The following is a 17,829-nucleotide window of genomic DNA, read 5'->3' as shown; positions in this document are numbered from 1 at the left end:
AAACTGCATTTAGGCCTCTAATTTCAGAAAATGTTGTTGGGTGAGCCCCCACTTTCCCCTGATGTCATCAAAGATTACTTAAAATTGCATTTTTAGCACATTATTTTTGAATATTTCAGGAGAAATTTTTCTTGCTTTTTTCATGCAATTTACATAATATTCAACCCTTTTTTGTGCAAACATAGAATGAAATTTCTTTTGGCGTTTCAATTTAAAATTACTTCAGGTGCGAAACTGCTCCTAGGAACATTTATCGTCGCCTAAGTGAGCTTCAAAACATGTTTTAAGTATGCTCCCGAATCTCCTTCCCCTAACAATACCATAAAAAGGCTTAATATTGCTTTTTTAGCTTTAATGTAAAAATTTTGTAGGTACAGTCCTCAAACACTGTTGCTAAAAACGATTCATTTTTTAGCCTTCTAGCTTGAAACATCTCCTTTGGAGACAACCCATTCCATCAATGTAAATGAAAATTGTTTTCAGAACTTCAATATCAATCAGAAGACAACCCCTGAGAACCCCAATGCGTCTTCTAGCATTGTCCAAGAGAGCCTGAAATGCGTTTTAAAGTCTTCGATTTCAAAAAAGTTCTGGAGAAGGTTTTCAAACATTCACTCTTTTCCTAATATTATTATAAAAAATAGAATAAATTGTGTGTTTGAAACTTCAATTTCTAAATTTAGCCGAAGAAGATTCCTAAATTCTTCTCTACACGCTTAATGTCTTTAAACGAAGCCAAAAATTGCTCTTCTAAGACTTCAACTTTTATGAACTTCCGGAGGGTCCCCTCGAGCACCGCCTCCCTGGTATCAGCACAGATAGCTTTAAATTTTGTCTTACAGCCCGTGAACTTTTTCCATTTCCCAAACGAAACACCACCAAGGACAACCTTTTGAAGACTTAGCTATTAAAATATTTTCATAAAGAGCCTAAAAAATTCCCATTTTCTCAACTTCACCAATCATTGACTAAAATTGTGTCTTTCAGATTTCACTGACGAAACTTTTCCAGAGAGAGACTCTGAACCCTCTTCATTTCCTAAACATCACCAGTTATAGCCTAAATTGGAGTGTTCAATGTCAAAAGACTTCCAGAAGAGAGCCGCCTAGTAACGTAAATTCAACAGAAGTTGCGTAAAACTCCTATTTTGAAAATTTTTAAAAGTAAATCACCAAAGAATTCCTCTCCAAGCATCTCCAAAGATACTCTATAAGCTTGATTTCCCAAGTTCTACAAGGAAAAAAATTTCAGAGAGAGCCGTTGAACCAATCCCGGATCTACAAATTTTGGACCCCCTTGCAAAAAAATCTCTAGGGCCCCTCCCCAGGCCAGCAGTGTATGTTTGCAATGTTAATAAGTTTTAATGCTAGGTTTTTTTTTTTTTTTTTCAATTTTCTTCATTCAATTTCTTAGGCCGTTGTTCTCCTTACCCCCCCTGCACCGTGGGGTCTGCGAGTATGTAGATCCGGGCCTGCCCTGGACCACCACAGATAGCATAAAATTGAGTGTTTAACCTTTTATTTATGCAAATTTCAGGAAAGAGCATTCGATTCCCCATATTGCTAAAGCAAGCTTGAAATTGACTATAGTAAGGGAAAAGACCCCATCTCACCTAACTTTACTGCCAAAAGGTTCCGAAAATTGTGTTTTTGACATCATAAAGCTTGAACGAAGTTGCAATCTCTGGATGCTGTAACTGACATTTTCGGTGTTTGGATGCAATTCCATCTTAGCTCTGGCCAAGGCGTGGTAATTTGTAGCTTTATATCCAGCTGAGGTGCATATAATGTTTTCAGACATTTAAAATGTTCGCGAAATTTTTTACGTACTTCTAGTATACTACATAAGTTTATTTCAAATAAAAAACTGTATTTAAAATCCTAAATTTTTCGGGAGAGGGACCACTTGTACAGAAAAGTTCATATTGTTTAAACAAGGGTTTATGTCCCTCTAAAAGCGATGCCCCCCCCTCCCTCACCCAGATTGAGAGTATCTGCAAAAACAATGAAAAAGACCCTCTAAAACGGTAATTCCCCACTTACACCGAGGTTACCCCCCCCCCCCTTGCTCGAGTTCTAGATCTGCCACTGGTTCTATGTGTATATAATGATTTTTAAGAAGTAAAATGCAACAATTGCAGTACCCTGAGAAAACAAAAAAACTTTTTAAATGAAAAAAAGAAAAACTTACCACAGCTGTTTCCGACACATAGGATGTCATTTCATACAAATCATCTGTGGCATTATCGTCATCCACATAATTGATGAGTTTGGGCGGAATAGATGGTGTAAAGGCAGTAGAAATATCTGGACTGAAAAAAAAGAAAAGAAAACATTGAGCTATTTCAAAATTTTAAAAGTTTAATTAATGAAGCATAAATTATAATTATGCACTTAAACACAAACTTCAACATTCATTATATATACTTGCAACATAAGAATTTTCAAATCAAGTATTTTAACGTAAAAAAAGCCTTGTAAAAATTTAAACTATTATTTGTAAATAACAAAATACATTCCAAAAAATAAGCAAAAACACAACAAAGTAACAGGTATGAATGCATCAAATCCTTTTAAAAAATCCCCTTACTTAAAAATGAAATGAAAAAAAGTTGAATTTTAATTTGAGTTTAAGTTTAGCCATTATAAAACTTAAGGAAAAGAAATACCTTGGTGTCTCAGCCCAGGCTTTTCTTGGCTTGTGGTCTGGCTCAGACACCTGGATTTTATGATTGAAACTGTCATATGGGCGGATATGTGAAGAAGATGTGCCATTGATCCTGGCAACAGGTTTTGATATCTTTTTTTCCCAGCCATCTAGTACTTCCCGGGTAACTTGGGGTACTGTTTGCCTTGCAAATCTTTTACTTGGAGATCTGCAAAATTTAAAATTTTCATTGAAGAAGTTTCAGCTTTAAAATACGAAAAATATATACAAATATGAGAAAGACAACTTCCCATTTCCCACTACAATAAAGAATTCAAAAAATAATATCAGATGCAAATAAACCAACATTTCAATAGAGATGAATGAAGTAATTAGTGAAAGATAATTACATCTTGTCAGATCATCTTCTTTCAATTTTATTACTCAATAATCTAAATAAGAAGATTGATTAATTCAATTTGTTTGCTAGAGTAAATGAGCATCCTATTTTAGAAATATTAACTTATAGTTTTTCAGAAAAAATAATAAAATTTCTTAAATTCTGCTATGTAGGCAAGATTTTTTTTAAATCAATCATTTACTAAATGGTGTGCTAATAAAGTACTTTTGATTGCTACAAAAAATGTATCAATGCCTCTAAAAGAAAAAAGTGAAAATAGCAATTTTGCTGATGAAAGTATATTGGCGCAAAGGTGGGAAATGGATCAAAAATACGTAATGCTTGGTGCACTAGTAGGAGCAGAAGATAAACAGGGTCCGTATGCTCTGGAAAAACATGGAATTGTCAGGGAAAATGACATAGTTAAAAATGTCAGAGTAAAGTCAGGAATTTTCCAATTTTGCTCCCAAAAATTTTTTTCAAAGAGAATTTTGTACCATGAGATCTAATCTTCGTTTTTAACAATGTTTTCTGGAAAAAATTGAAATTTTGAGGCAAAATGACGCTTGCAATAAAAAAGTGGCGAAACAAAAAAAAAAAAAAAACTTACGCAGTCGCCATTTTTGATCCTCAATAGTTCCCAAGAAAAAAAATCCTTGCCTGAACAGGAATTATGCCCAAACTCAACAGAGGAGAAGACAATTTACTGATTCAGAAGTACAAGCCTGAGGATAGGAGATCGGGTAAAGTCGTTTTTTTGATCGGAAAGTCTTTATAGCTACGCGTGGAACATGGTCGCCATTTTTGGTCATTCATAAGATGGAAGTAGACATGACGCGTAAATTTCCAAAAACAAAGCAGAATTGGATGTTTTCTTTAACTGCAAACTAATGAAAATATAGCTAAATGCGCTGCAAATAATTTTTTATTTATTTACTTATGTGTAAATTTCTTGAGAATGTAAACTTTTGTTCTTAAAACTTAATCTTACCCTCATTGCCTTGGATGCAAATGTTCAAAAAATTTTCAAATGAATTGTATTTTCATGAAGATTTATTATTTTTAACTTGTTTTCATGCTACAAATTCAAAAAATATTTCTTAAAATTTGGTGTAGCCGCCATATTTGGTCATTCTCAAGATGGAAGTACACAGGACTTTTTAAGTGCCTAAAGTTTACGAAAACGGAATTGGATGTTTATAGCAATGTAAACAATTGAAAACAATGCCAACTGTGTCCTTTTTTTTTAGATAATTGGTAATTATTTCCAGGAAAAATGCAAAATTTTATCTTCAGAACACTTTTTGATTCTAACTGATTTAGAGGCTAATGTGCTAAAAACTGATTATTTTGTCTTAAATGTATTTTTTAAGGAGTATTAATAATTTATAACGACTTTTATGCTACAAATTCAAAAATCTACTAATTATCTTAAAATTTGAATATAGTCTCCATATTTGGCCGTTTGCAAGGTGAAAGTAGACGTAAATTTACAAAAACAGAATTGGATGTTTGTCTCAATGTAAATACTGAAAGTAAATGTGTAATAAATAATGAATTTTTAATAATTATTTACTTTCTGGCAAGGAAATTTTTTAAATTTAATGTTAGCATCCTTTAATATGCGAAAGAAAAAAGAACTGATGATTATTGGCATCGGTCTATGATCAGCAGATGTTGATTTTTGTGTATTATATGGTATGCCAATCAGTGAACAAGTTCATCATATTTATACTGAAAAATAGCTTTGTATTTTGCTCAATTTGTTTTGTGTCAGCATATACTATTTAGCAGTACCTGCACAGCGATGCCCATGCTAAAAATTTAATGGAAGTCCATTGAATAAAAAAATCCACTCTCCTCCACCCTGTTTTTACGCCACGTTTGATGCCATTGAATAAAAAAAATTGATGCCCCCCTCCCCCTATGATGTGAAATGATCATTTTTCCTAGTATAAAATTAGTACACCTTTTCAAAAAAAAAAACTAATAAAGTTTCTTTGGACTTTAAAACTTTTTGTCAAATCATTAAATTAGATTTACAGTTGCTTTAACATTCTATTTAGCAAGTGAAGCGATTTTTACTGCAATTTAAAATGTTTCGACAAATAAACAAAAAAAGACATCAAGCAATATCTTTCAAAACGTAAAAATAGTTCCGCAACTCTATTCTTTATCACCAAACTTGCCCAGCAACCACGCTATCATAATCCATCCGTCTAACGAGAAAAAAAAACATCCAGTGGAACATTCAAAAATTAACGTCAGAAAAAGAGAAGAAAATGTCATACATTTTACTCGGATAAAAACAAATCAAAAGTTTCTTTTCTTTCAAAACAAATCGCCAAACAATGAATTACATTCACGGTTGCTTTAAAACAATAATCCTAGACTTAACTGCTCAGCGCCTAACGCACCAAGCGACCACGCTACCGGAACCCAGCCCTTCTGCGGGTGAAGTGGATGTTTTTCCTTTGGCAATAATAAATGTTTCATCAAACAAACAAAAAAGTATAAAACCGCATTAACAGTAGCTTTCAAATCTTTATATATTAAGAGCTGCGTTGCCACGCTTAACCCGGTCTACCTTGAGAAGAAAAATTGTGTCAAGTGACATATATTCAACAATCAGGGTTAAATAAAAGAAAAAAAACACCATGCAAAATTACACTTCCAAACAATAACGTACTTTTAAGTAATTAAAATGCGAAAGATGGGTTTTAAAAGCTTAACCATGGTAACACAAAACAAAATAAATTTAAGAAATTGAATGCAAAATAAGGAAAGAAACACTGGATTCAAAGAGCGTAACCGTGGAAACGCGAAAATAAAATGGTTGACAACCTGAATCGAAATGACATTTTTCGAATTTGATTTAAAAACGCTTGTAACTTTTTTCCTTTGAAGATAGAAGCTGAGTTTTTTGACCATAGGTTGATAGAGATCTGAAGTAAAATATGTCGCTTTTTCCAATGGTGTCAAAAAGAAAACTGTGGGACAATTCCTTCACTTTTTATTGATAGATTTAATGAAGAAAGTAGTGCTTAAATTTCAGCTAAGCCTAAAATAGTTCGAGTTAAAAACGCAAATTACTCCCGCCGTAATTAAGTTAGAGCATTGAAACAAATTGTTTAGAACGCGGAAAATTCAACTCTTTTCAACGATATATAATATTAATATGTGAAAGTAATTTTTCACTCCCAGATTCAGGAGTTTATGTGAAATTTGGGCCTAAATTGGAATAAAAAAAAGTACTTATTGGATTTTCCCGAATTATAGCCTATATCATCCAGTAAGAAAGCATCTTTCATATAGTAAAGGAAATTTTAAAATAGGTGCAGGGGTTCTGGAGCTTACCTCGAAATATAAACACACAAAAATCCGCCCTCTCTCTTTATAATATTAGTATAGATTAGAAAATAAAAAGAAGAATTGTAAGTAGATGCTAAAACATAGCTGTACAATTACAGCAAAACGCTGATATGCATGACATGTGGCATCGAAGAAACACTAAAATAAGTTGAAAGTACTTTGATTTCAACAAATAGTAAACAAATGAAAACGATTTTGAACAAAATGTTAAAAAAAAAAAAAAAAAAAAAACCTAAATTTGAATGTTTAAAAAAAAAGTAATAAAAAAAATCTAAGATTTTTTTTTTTTCAATCTAAGGGGAAAAGTTTCAGTTCTTACACATTGCTACTTTAAATAATTTTGATTATTTTGAAAAGATTGTTATTCAGACTTAATTTTGAATGAAGCGAGTAACTTGGAATTTTCTAAAAAACAACTTGAAAGCCTGGAAAAGTCAGGGAATTTTTTTAGCCATAAGTGTATGAACCCTGATAAACTTAAAATTTTCAAAATACGTATGAGCACTCGGTAAACTCTATGAATAAAGCTATTCTCAATCTTTTATCCCCGTTTCTTTGTCATTAAATTCCTAGTGTCTTCTGTCATTGATAATAAAACGGCAGTTGAAAATAATGGTAAGCCCTTCCATTTAGTATATTGGCTATCTTCTTGAAAGAAATATGAAAAATAGAACAAGCCAAGATGAGAAATTTTGCAATCTTTTAAAGGTATGTCCATTAATGGTGATATGCAGGAACAGCCCACAAACATTTTATTGAGTGGGATTTTAGGAACAGTTGTACGTAATCCCGCAATCTCGCTCAAACCATTTCTATACATTTTATAAAATTTAGGGACAATTTAGTTTAACAGTAAGAAGAGAAAACATCAATTGAGTCGATATCTCCCTGCCCCCTCTCCCAACTCCTGCTCCCAATTTTTATCAATTACATCTGCCAATGTCACAAGAAGTTTCAAGTTTCATTTCTTCAGAAAGAAAAATTTTCTTTCAATACTTTATTCAACAAAATTTGTAGCTAGTTTTTCAAACATTAAAAAATGTTTTTAAGAACATTTTAGAGATAATTTAGGTTATCAAAATCCATCCTTTAGTAATGAGACTTTTTAACTATGATTCAGTTTTCGATTCGACCTGTAAGAAAATCATTGATTTCACTTGCATTTCATTTGATTTTGATTAAGAGCACACTTAATTCATTCACAATTTTTTTTAAATATTTATTTATTCATTTACTTATCTGTGTACCCTTCCACTTAAAATTCTATTTGAAAGGATTCTTAAATTCAATAACAACATGGATCAACTTCTCACAAAACAGAAATAATATTAGCTGACTGTCTTTCTATAGTTCTGCCATTGGAATCCCAAAGAATTTATCTTCAAATACCTCAAAACTCAATTTCTGCAGATACTTCACTTTATCTTCCCACGGCACAATTGATGCAGCAGATGAAAAAGGTATTACAAAATTTTTATGAAAAGAAAACAAAAAAATATATAAATATAATAAAACAGCCAATTACTATTCCATCTCATTTAATAAAATATTACTTTTTACACCCAAGAATATAATTAACAACATTAGAATAAGGTTCATTCAAAATTAGGTCAGTGCATCTAACTTCACATTACACGTTAGACGATGTCACGTAACTGCATGTATGGAGACACCGTCTATTGTAGAGAGACTGACGCATGCACAGCGTTTCATGTTGAATAGTGACAGTGTGATTTAACACTGAAGAGAAGGTGGCCATACAAGTTATCGTCCACTACGAAACAGGTCCATTTTGGATCACAGGGCCCACTCAGGGGGAGGGGGCCCACTGCTTGTCGAGTTCTTGAAACAGAGAACCACCAGCAATGTCCAGCGTTATCAAGTCACTTTACAGAAACTTAGACGAGTCATTAAGTTGAAACGGCCAGGCATGTTGTCCAAAGCGTCCACATATGGTTAATCCAGTGAAGACGACATTGCAGCAGTTTGGGTGGGAAACACTGGAGCTGGAACATCCACCATGCACCACTGTATCGCGCAGACTTTTCACTTGTGACTTCCATGTTTTTGGACCTCTAAATCAAGCTATTCGCAGACGATACACCGGACATCGCGAATATCACAATGGACAACGAAGTGTGTGACTAGGTTCAGTCCTGGATCTTATAGCAACCTACTAGCTTCTTCAAAGATGGAATTGACTGCCTAGTGTCGCAATGGGATAAATGTGCCAATAGTTTTGACGACTATTTTTAAGTTAATAAAATCTTAACTGTTACTTTAGGCGAGTGACCAGGTTTCATTTGAATGCCCCTTATATCTTTATACATAAAGGCCTACTTCTGTCTGGATGTCCGGGGTTAACTTCAAAACTACAGGACGGATTTTAATCATTTTTTCCACATAGATAGCTACATCATCAGGGAGCAACTTAGGCTATAATTTATTCCTTAAAAACTTAGTTTTAAAATGTTATGGTGGAAAACAATATTTCATGTAATTTCACCATGTTATGATTAAAGTACCTGGACGACCGAGCCACGCTCGGCTTGAAAAGTTTTTTTTTTTGTCAACTCTTGTTTTTCTAAGGTTCGATACTTTTTCAAATATACTTGAACCGCATCACGTTAACAAAATATTAAGAATCTCGCCAGTCGTTGGATATGCTTCCGAAAAACGAGAGATATACATGTAATCACTTCATCAGCATTATCATCATTTCGGCTGTAAGAAGTCTACTACTGAATATAGGCCTCCTCTCCCCCACAGGCATCCACATAGAAAAGCTCTGAGCTGGTTTCGTATACATATTTAACGCACGGTATTGCCAAAAAAGTTTTTTCTAAGACCAAACATTGCGAAAATAATCTTATAACACTTATAACACTAAAGTACCAAACAAAGATTCTGAATGCAATTAAATCAACATTTTGCTTTTAAGGCTGCTCTTCAGTGGGGAAGAAAAACGATCTCGCTTGAAAATGGGCCTTTTCTTTAAATGAAAGCAATGTTCATCAGTGAAGTGATTGACACTTCAACAACCAATAGAACGAACGGCGACCGATGAAAGTGTGGATCATGTGACCTGACACATTTTGCAGGGGGACAGACCGGACACTCCCCCTGCTGTGCAAGTCAAGGGAGGTATAGCTGTCGGCGAAATGAAACCGCAGCTTTTTACAGACCCTTCCAAGGAAATTCTAGTTCTTTCCCTCTTGAGTCTTGACTACATAGGTAAAAGAAAAATAACTCAATGTAAAAGTCGCGGCATTTTATATTGCCGCGCATTTTGCAATCCTACTTGTGATATTAATTTATTTGTATTCGCACTAAAATTAATTTTGAAACCAACATTAATGATACTAATTAGTTACATTAACCTTTATTTGAACTGATAATATTTATATTTTAGTGGTAAATTAAATGCTACTTTGTTGGTTAGTTACCTGTTTTACAAATGGAGTGGCGACTACAAAAAATGTGGCTACTATAATTGCCTTTTCTCACCACTGGTGACCAGAAAATTCCCCCAATCTTTATCTTTGAATCCTTTTCTTTTTGAAAAAATATTTATTTATTTATCTAATTACTATATGCAGATGAGAAGGCTACAATAGCATTTCTCAAGGGGTTGTTATGGTGAAAGTTCTTTCAAATTGAGCATAACAACGGCAAAGTCGCGGACGGCTACCGAGAAGGATTTACTGAATTTAAAAAATTAAAGATTTTTTTGTGATCTTTGTTTGTATGCAGGGGTACTCACCCTGCTCCAAGCTCAAAGGCACAAATCACCCCTTCCCCCACTCTCAATGTTTGTAAACTATCTTACGCTGAAATTTTGGAATAAAGCTAAACCTAGCACTTTTAGAGTCTCAAATTCCCAGTTACTAAATTCGGCAAAATACATGAGGTATTACATCCACAATATGACCAAAAGTATTGGGACACTTTCAAAAATTCACAATTTTATGGATTTCTCGAGAAATAAAAGACCAATTGCTCTCTGCTCGGTAATTTTTTTCACATGAAAAGTATACTCCAGCCGTCAAATCCAATAACAATTAAGTCTGCTATTCATTTAGGGGACCAGCAACAAATAATCCGTTCTTATCATGAATCACTCTGTAAGGATGGCAGGAAAGTGTTACCAGTTTGCATCCCTTACCATTCGTCGCCTATCCTAGAATTATAGAAATTCGGCTCATTAGATCACTGATAACTTTTTAAATTTTAAAGAAATTGCGGTGGAATTTTTTTCATGGATTGTAGGATGTATCTGAGCTTTGGATTATGAACGTTATAAATTGCTATCTTTCATGCATGCGCAGTGAAAAATTAATAGCTTTAATTGTTCATCTTTCATCAAATTTTCAATATTTTAACTTCAAATTTTATTATTATGTTTCTGTAAAATGCTGTCAAATATTCTAAAAGTTTAGTAACGTTTGACGAAATACTCTGCGTAATATGAGGGGAAAACCTTCAAAAAAATTTTGCATTTTTGAAAGAAATGCTTATATTGCCATGGGTATAAGAGATACTTTCACAAAAATATAAAAATAAGTTTTTGATAGATTTTCAACTCATTTCTGAAAATTATAGCTTATTCCCAGCAATTTACAATGAAAAATGATCAAAAAACTTTTTTTTCCCTCAATTTGTTGTTGGTCCCCTAAATGAATAGCACACTTAATTTTTATTGGAAAATGACAACTGGAGTATACATTTTATGCAAAACAAATTCTAGAGCAATTAGTCTATTATTTCTCGAGAAATCTCTAAAAATGTGAATTTTTGAAAGTGTCCCAATACTTTTGGTCATATAGTGTGTAAAGTGCCTCTGCTTCAACGCATTGAGTTTTTATTAAAATTTTCTAATAAGTCTTGTGAGTGTCTGATCCTCGTTAGTTGTCATAATAAATATTAAGAGTTGTCCTTTTTCTCAGGAGGTACGAAAATATTACCTAGATGTATATCTGCCTGAAAAAAAAAAATCTCGAAATACTTTCTATTCTATTCAAGAGTCACAACTGACTTCAACTGTATTTTATGTCGAGGACTGCATACTAGTGCCTTGCCTCCATTATTTTATATACCGATAGATGGCAGCACCATCACCGGATCGAACAGTTAATGAGAATTTAGAACTAGTCCAAGAGCTAATAGCTACCTGGTACTAGCACCCCCAGAGGTATCGTTTCGAAATACTTAGGTGAAAAAAATCTCAACGCCTCGCTCTGCCAGATTTTAAAGTTTTTATCGCTCTGCCTCGTTTTCATGCATCTTGTATTTAATGAATCAATAATAAAAAATAAAAAAGGGCAAGAAACAGATTTGCAGAAAATACATAAAGTTACAAAAAAAAGTGAAAATGAACAGCTTACATTTAGGAAAGCAGTTATAAGTACAAGTAAGGGTATTTCACAATTTAAAAAAAAAAGGAAAAGGAAAAAAAAAAGAAACTTTTTTTTTCTTTAAGTTCTGTGTTATGCACTTCTGTGCCGAAAAATTATCGTATTGTGTCTTCAGTCACAGAATAAAATGAATGTTCTAATCAAATGATTATCAAGTATTCATTCGTATAGAACAAAAATCTTTTTTGAGGTCCCACACTTTCTATTCTATTGACTCCTAGTAATATGTAAATACAGCGAGAGAAAGGATTTAGCTTCTTGTTTAGGAAAGGGAATCATTTCTGTATTTAATTAACATGATCTTTATCGTAAGCATACTGTAACGGATTCGGTGCGACTTCCACTTTCTTGAAAAGAAAACACAGTTCTTGATAAAAACACAGGAAATTTATTTACACTATGTACAGGAAAGATCTTCAACAACTGCTAAATTATTCATCAGCAATTAAGCAATTATCACACAACACCGTAAACTCAACGTTTACACACGTATTTACTTCCAAATACGAAAACAACACAACGAAATGCCTCGCTATAAACAGAGCAAAATGCTCTCCGTTCGAAATATCAATCGAAACTAACTGTTTATCCATCGCTAACGGCTTATATAGAAACCGAAAAGAAATTTCTCAAATATTCCACACGCTTCTGTAAAGTAGTAGACCGTTATCAAACAAAAAGGAAATAGGGGTCGTATACTTTTGCCATATGAAAAAGGGGTTGTATATTCATTACGGGAAACTATTTACAGGTTACGTTCCTACAATAATTACTATTTACAGAATTTGTAACATTGCCCCCTTCCTAAGGACTGCACGTCCCGGGCAGTATAATCCCCAGAAAGGGTGTCGAACTTCTATCAAAAGTTTACAAATATTCACATTAATTAATAACTAACAGATACATAGGAAACACAATAATAACAAGAAATATTACTAAACATTAAAAGCAAAAATTAATTATCTACAACTTTTATGTTATCAACCATGGTTGTTTACATAATACTCATGAACTATGGCCATAGTATGGGGCCAACCGATCATAATGTACAACCCTAGGTTTTGCATTAGGTGATTTTTGGATCCTCACTACGACGTCATTCAGTCGGTTAACGACTTTGTAGGGTCCATCCCAATGCGACTGCAATTTGGGTGAAAGACCTTTCCGTCGGATGGGATTCCATAACCAAACCTTGTCGCCTTCGTTGAATTCATGTCCAGTAGACCTTGTGTCGTATCGGGTCTTCATCTTCTCCGCCGCGATGTTGATTCGCTCTTGTGCGAAGTTATGAACGTCTTCCAACCGGGCCTGGAGATCCTGGATGTACTCCTCAGGCGATGAAGGCGCATCCGGAGGACGACCGAAGACGAGATCACAAGGTAGCCGAAGCTCTAGTCCGAAGAGCATCTGAGATGGGGCATATCCGGTAGTCTCGTGGACAGCACTGCGATAGGCCAGCAGGAACAAAGGTAGCTTCTTGTCCCAATCCTGTTGATTTCTGGATACCATAAGTGAGAGATTATTCAGGATTGTGCGGTTAAATCTCTCCACCATGCCGTCCGATTGTGAGTGTAGTGGTGTTGTCCTAGTTTTCTCAATTCCGAAAATTTGACATAGGTCCTTAAACGCAGCAGAGATGAAATTCCTCCCTTGATCGGAATGAATCTGCAAAGGTGTTACATATCTCGAGATCCAATGTTGAACTAGAGTCTCTGCTACGGTGGTAGCCTCTTGATCTGGAATGGGATATGCTTCCGGCCATTTGGTGAAGTAGTCGATGGAAACAAGAATGTATTTGTTCCCATCAGCAGTTCTTGGTAGAGGACCCAGGATGTCGATCCCAATGCGTTCGAAAGGAGCTCCAACGTTGTACAGATGTAGCTTCCCTCTGCTTCTCTTCTTCGGTCCTTTACGAGCAGAACAGGCGTCACAAGAATGGCACCACTTCTCCACGTCATCCTTCGCCTTGCTCCAGAAGAAGCGCTCCCAAACTTTATTGAGAGTTTTCAAGACACCAAAATGTCCTCCAGTCGCACTACTATGTATTTCTTTCAGAACATCTGAAATCCTGGATCGAGGAAGTAGTAACTGCCACCTAGATGTCTTGCCGTCGTCAGATTCCCATTTCCGGTGTAGCACGCCGTTCCGTAAATGGAGTGAGTTCCATAAAGCCCAGTATCTTTTTGTTGCAGGACTGAAGATTGAAACGTCCTGCCAGCTAGGGCGTCGACTGTTACTTTCCATGAACTCTAAAATTGGTTTTATGTCGGGGTCTTCAAGTTGATCTTTTCGAACTTGGTCATCACTCCATGGATCAGGTTCTGATGATGTTGGAGTCATTGTCACCTGATAGGCGGTAGGGCTAGTCGTTCCATACTGTTTCTCGATTCGGGAACAATAGTGGCAGTTCTCAGGACAGGGTCTCCTTGATAAAGCGTCTGCATTACCGTGAGACAACCCTTTTCGGTGCTTGATCTCCATGTCATATTCCTGCAGCCGCTGTATCCACCTGGCTATCTGGCCTTTTGGATTCTTGAAGTTCAAAAGCCAAGTTAACGAGGCATGATCTGTCCGAAGCAGAAATTTTCGGCCGTAGAGGTAATGATGGAAGTGTTCTACAGCTTTCACTATGGCCAGTAACTCCTTTCTGGTGACGCAGTAATTTTGCTCGGACTTTGATAAGCATTTGCTCCAGTAAGCGATGACATGTTCATTTCCGTCAATTTCTTGGGATAAAACAGCTCCAATTCCCTTGTTGCTCGCATCAGTGTCCAGGATGAAGGATTTTTCAGGCTGAGGATAGGCGAGGATAGGCGTTGATGTTAAAGCCTCCTTCAGTCGTAGAAATGCATCTTCGCATTCTTTGGACCATTCAAACTTTTGCTTGCTCTCCGTCAGCTTATGCAAAGGTCGTGCAATGTTGGAAAAACCCTTCACAAACTTCCTGTAGTACGTGCAGAGCCCCAGGAAACTTCGCAGCTGATGGATGTTTTCGGGACGACTCCAACTCTTGACAGCAGATACCTTTTCTGGATCGGTTTGCACACCCTCAGAAGAGATGATGTGACCAAGATAGTTCACTTCCCGGCGGAACAAATTACATTTGGACGGACTTAACTTCAGATTGGCTTCCTTAAGCTTTTGCAGCACCTTCCTAAGATTTGCCAGATGTTCTTCGAAACTGCGTCCCACGATGATGATATCGTCTAAGTAGACCAGACAGGATTCGTAGGAAAGTCCTCTTAACTGTCTCCATAAGACGCTCGAACGTAGCTGGTGCATTGCAGGGGCCGAAGGGCATCACTTTAAACTGCCATAAGCCTTGTCCAGTTGTAAAAGCTGTCTTCTCTCGGTCATCAGGGTGTATCTCAACCTGCCAGTAGCCGCTCTTCAAGTCCAGGGTCGAAAACCACTTGTGTCCGGAAAGAGTGTCCAAGGTGTCGTCTATCCGTGGAAGAGGGTAACTGTCTTTCTTGGTGATTTCATTCAGCCGTCGGTAATCGACACAAAATCTGGTGGAGCCATCTTTCTTTCGGACTAAGACGATGGGAGAAGCCCAGGGACTGGATGACGGTTCGATTACATCATTCTCCTTCATCTCTTTCAGGAGGGTCTCAACCTCTTCCTTCTTGGCGAACGGTAGTCGTCTTGGATGCTGTTTAATAGGGAGGTGTTCTCCAGTGTAAATCCTATGCTGCGTTAAATTCGTACGGCCAACATCCTCCGATGTAGATGAAAACAGATGCTTGAAATCGTCCACCAATTGTTCCGCAGCAGTTCTTTGATCTTTCGATAATGGCGCACTACCAATTAACTTCGACGTCAAGGACTCAGAAGACACAGTTTCGGGGGAATTGATTCTTCTAATGATGCAGTTTACTGGAGTACAAGTTGCCAACACTTCACCTTTTCGGATATTCCTTGGCCTTTCACTCACGTTGGCGACTGTCACAGGAATTATATCCTTAGAAAGGTCCACAAGCGTAGATGCTACCAGTACTCCTTTTAGGCTATTGCTTAGGTTAGGGTATTCAATGAGTCCAAATCGAAAACTATTGCTTTCTTCAAGGGAGCCAGGTATTTATCGATTCCCAATTGTAACGGATTCGGTGCGACTTCCACTTTCTTGAAATGAAGTAAATTTCTTGTCTTCTTCTTCCAACTTATTTTCCACACTGGCGATACGCTCTTCCACAGTATCAAATTTTTCTTCCAGAGCATCAACTTTATCTCCCATGGCGGTTAGTTGATTCTCCATCATGGTTTTCATCGGCGTTAGGTCACTTTTTATTTCATCTTGACTAGTAGTAATTTTAGCAGTTAAATCACTATTTAACTGTTCCTGGTTAGTCGCCAATTCATTTTTTAATTGTTCTTGGTTAGTCGCCATATCATTTTTTAATTGTTCTTGATTAGCCGCCATATTTTCAGTCAAGTCGCTTTTCACAGCATTAATTGCTTCCAGAAGTTGTTTTAATTGGTCATCCATTGCGCGAGTAATCACCATAAAAACAAAGTCTATAAATTCAAACAGTCTTTATGAAAAAATGTCCAAAGTCACACTTACTCCAAGAAAGTCCAGAAGAAGCCCCACCTTGGGCGCCAAATTGTAACGGATTCGGTGCGACTTCCACTTTCTTGAAAAGAAAACACAGTTCTTGATAAAAACACAGGAAATTTATTTACACTATGTACAGGAAAGATCTTCAACAACTGCTAAATTATTCATCAGCAATTAAGCAATTATCACACAACACCGTAAACTCAACGTTTACACACGTATTTACTTCCAAATACGAAAACAACACAGCGAAATGCCTCGCTATAAACAGAGCAAAATGCTCTCCGTTCGAAATATCAATCGAAACTAACTGTTTATCCATCGCTAACGGCTTATATAGAAACCGAAAAGAAATTTCTCAAATATTCCACACGCTTCTGTAAAGTAGTAGACCGTTATCAAACAAAAAGGAAATAGGGTCGTATACTTTTGCCATATGAAAAAGGGGTTGTATATTCATTACGGGAAACTTTACAGGTTACGTTCCTACAATAATTACTATTTACAGAATTTGTAACAATACTATTTACTCAGAAATACTCCCTATTTTTCCAAGCACTCTGTTTGGGGGCTATGCCATTTAATTTTCTCGAAAATAAAATTTTCAAAATGCAGTTTTAGACGATCTCTGGTAGTATTTGGAAGTAAGTAAGAGGTCCTGTGATCTTCCACCAGCAAATTTTTGAATTTGAAACGCCAAAAACCCAATTTCAGGTAGTCTGGGAGGTTGGAAGCTTTCCCCGGAATTTTTCGAAATAGTCTAAAAACGCAGTCTTAGTGTGATATTGGGGGGAGGCAAAATTTTCAAAGTGCTATAAACATGATTGTAGGCCATCTTTAGTAACGTTCAGGGACATGCAGGTTTTTGAAATCAAAGTTCCAAAAATGCAATTTTAGACTTTTTTTTTTATGGTCAAAGAAGGACTTTTCGCAAACTCCCTTCCCGAAAATTTTCGAAATTAAAGCCTTAAAAACGAAATTTAAGACGATCTTTAATAGTGTTTTTTTAAGGGAGGGGGGGGGGTGCTTATGTGACCTGAAAACCTTTATGCCTGTAATTAATTTTTTCTACATTGTATTAAAATGCTGATCTAGCTTCTGAGAATGAAAACAGAAAACTTGTAACTCCCATTCTATATTGTTCACATCTTAGTTAGCTTTGTCAGCAACATAAGGCTGAAAACATCATTAAAACTAATACACACAATGCTTAGTAATTCTACCACGGTGTGTTTTTTACATTAACCGAATCATATTAAATTACTAATATATTTTTCATGATTTTTTATGTATTTAATGAGTATGTTGGTGTACAGAATGTTTCCCGCAACTGAATAAATGTTTTTGAAAAGTATTTTTATTCTGAAAAAATACAGCTTCCAAATTCTTATAAGGATAAATTTAAAAAAAAACTATTTCTATAGTGAAAACTTTCT

General features: G+C 35.6%; 1 protein-coding gene across 1 annotated transcript in view; it reads right to left on the bottom strand.

Annotated features, from left to right (window-relative positions):
* Nucleotides 1-411: 411 nt before the first annotated feature.
* LOC129216145 (tyrosine-protein phosphatase non-receptor type 4-like) overlaps nt 412-17,829 on the bottom strand; it is a 150,534-nt gene continuing 133,116 nt past the window's right edge. The window contains 3 exon segments of the mRNA XM_054850305.1: nt 412-552; nt 2,191-2,311; nt 2,669-2,875. Of these exon segments, the coding sequence (XP_054706280.1) occupies nt 412-552; nt 2,191-2,311; nt 2,669-2,875 (469 nt within the window).

The sequence above is a fragment of the Uloborus diversus genome, chromosome 1, assembly GCF_026930045.1.
Source record: "Uloborus diversus isolate 005 chromosome 1, Udiv.v.3.1, whole genome shotgun sequence".
In the NCBI taxonomy this organism is placed as follows: Eukaryota; Metazoa; Arthropoda; class Arachnida; order Araneae; family Uloboridae; genus Uloborus; species Uloborus diversus.
This window is presented reverse-complemented; position numbering and strand designations above follow the sequence as displayed.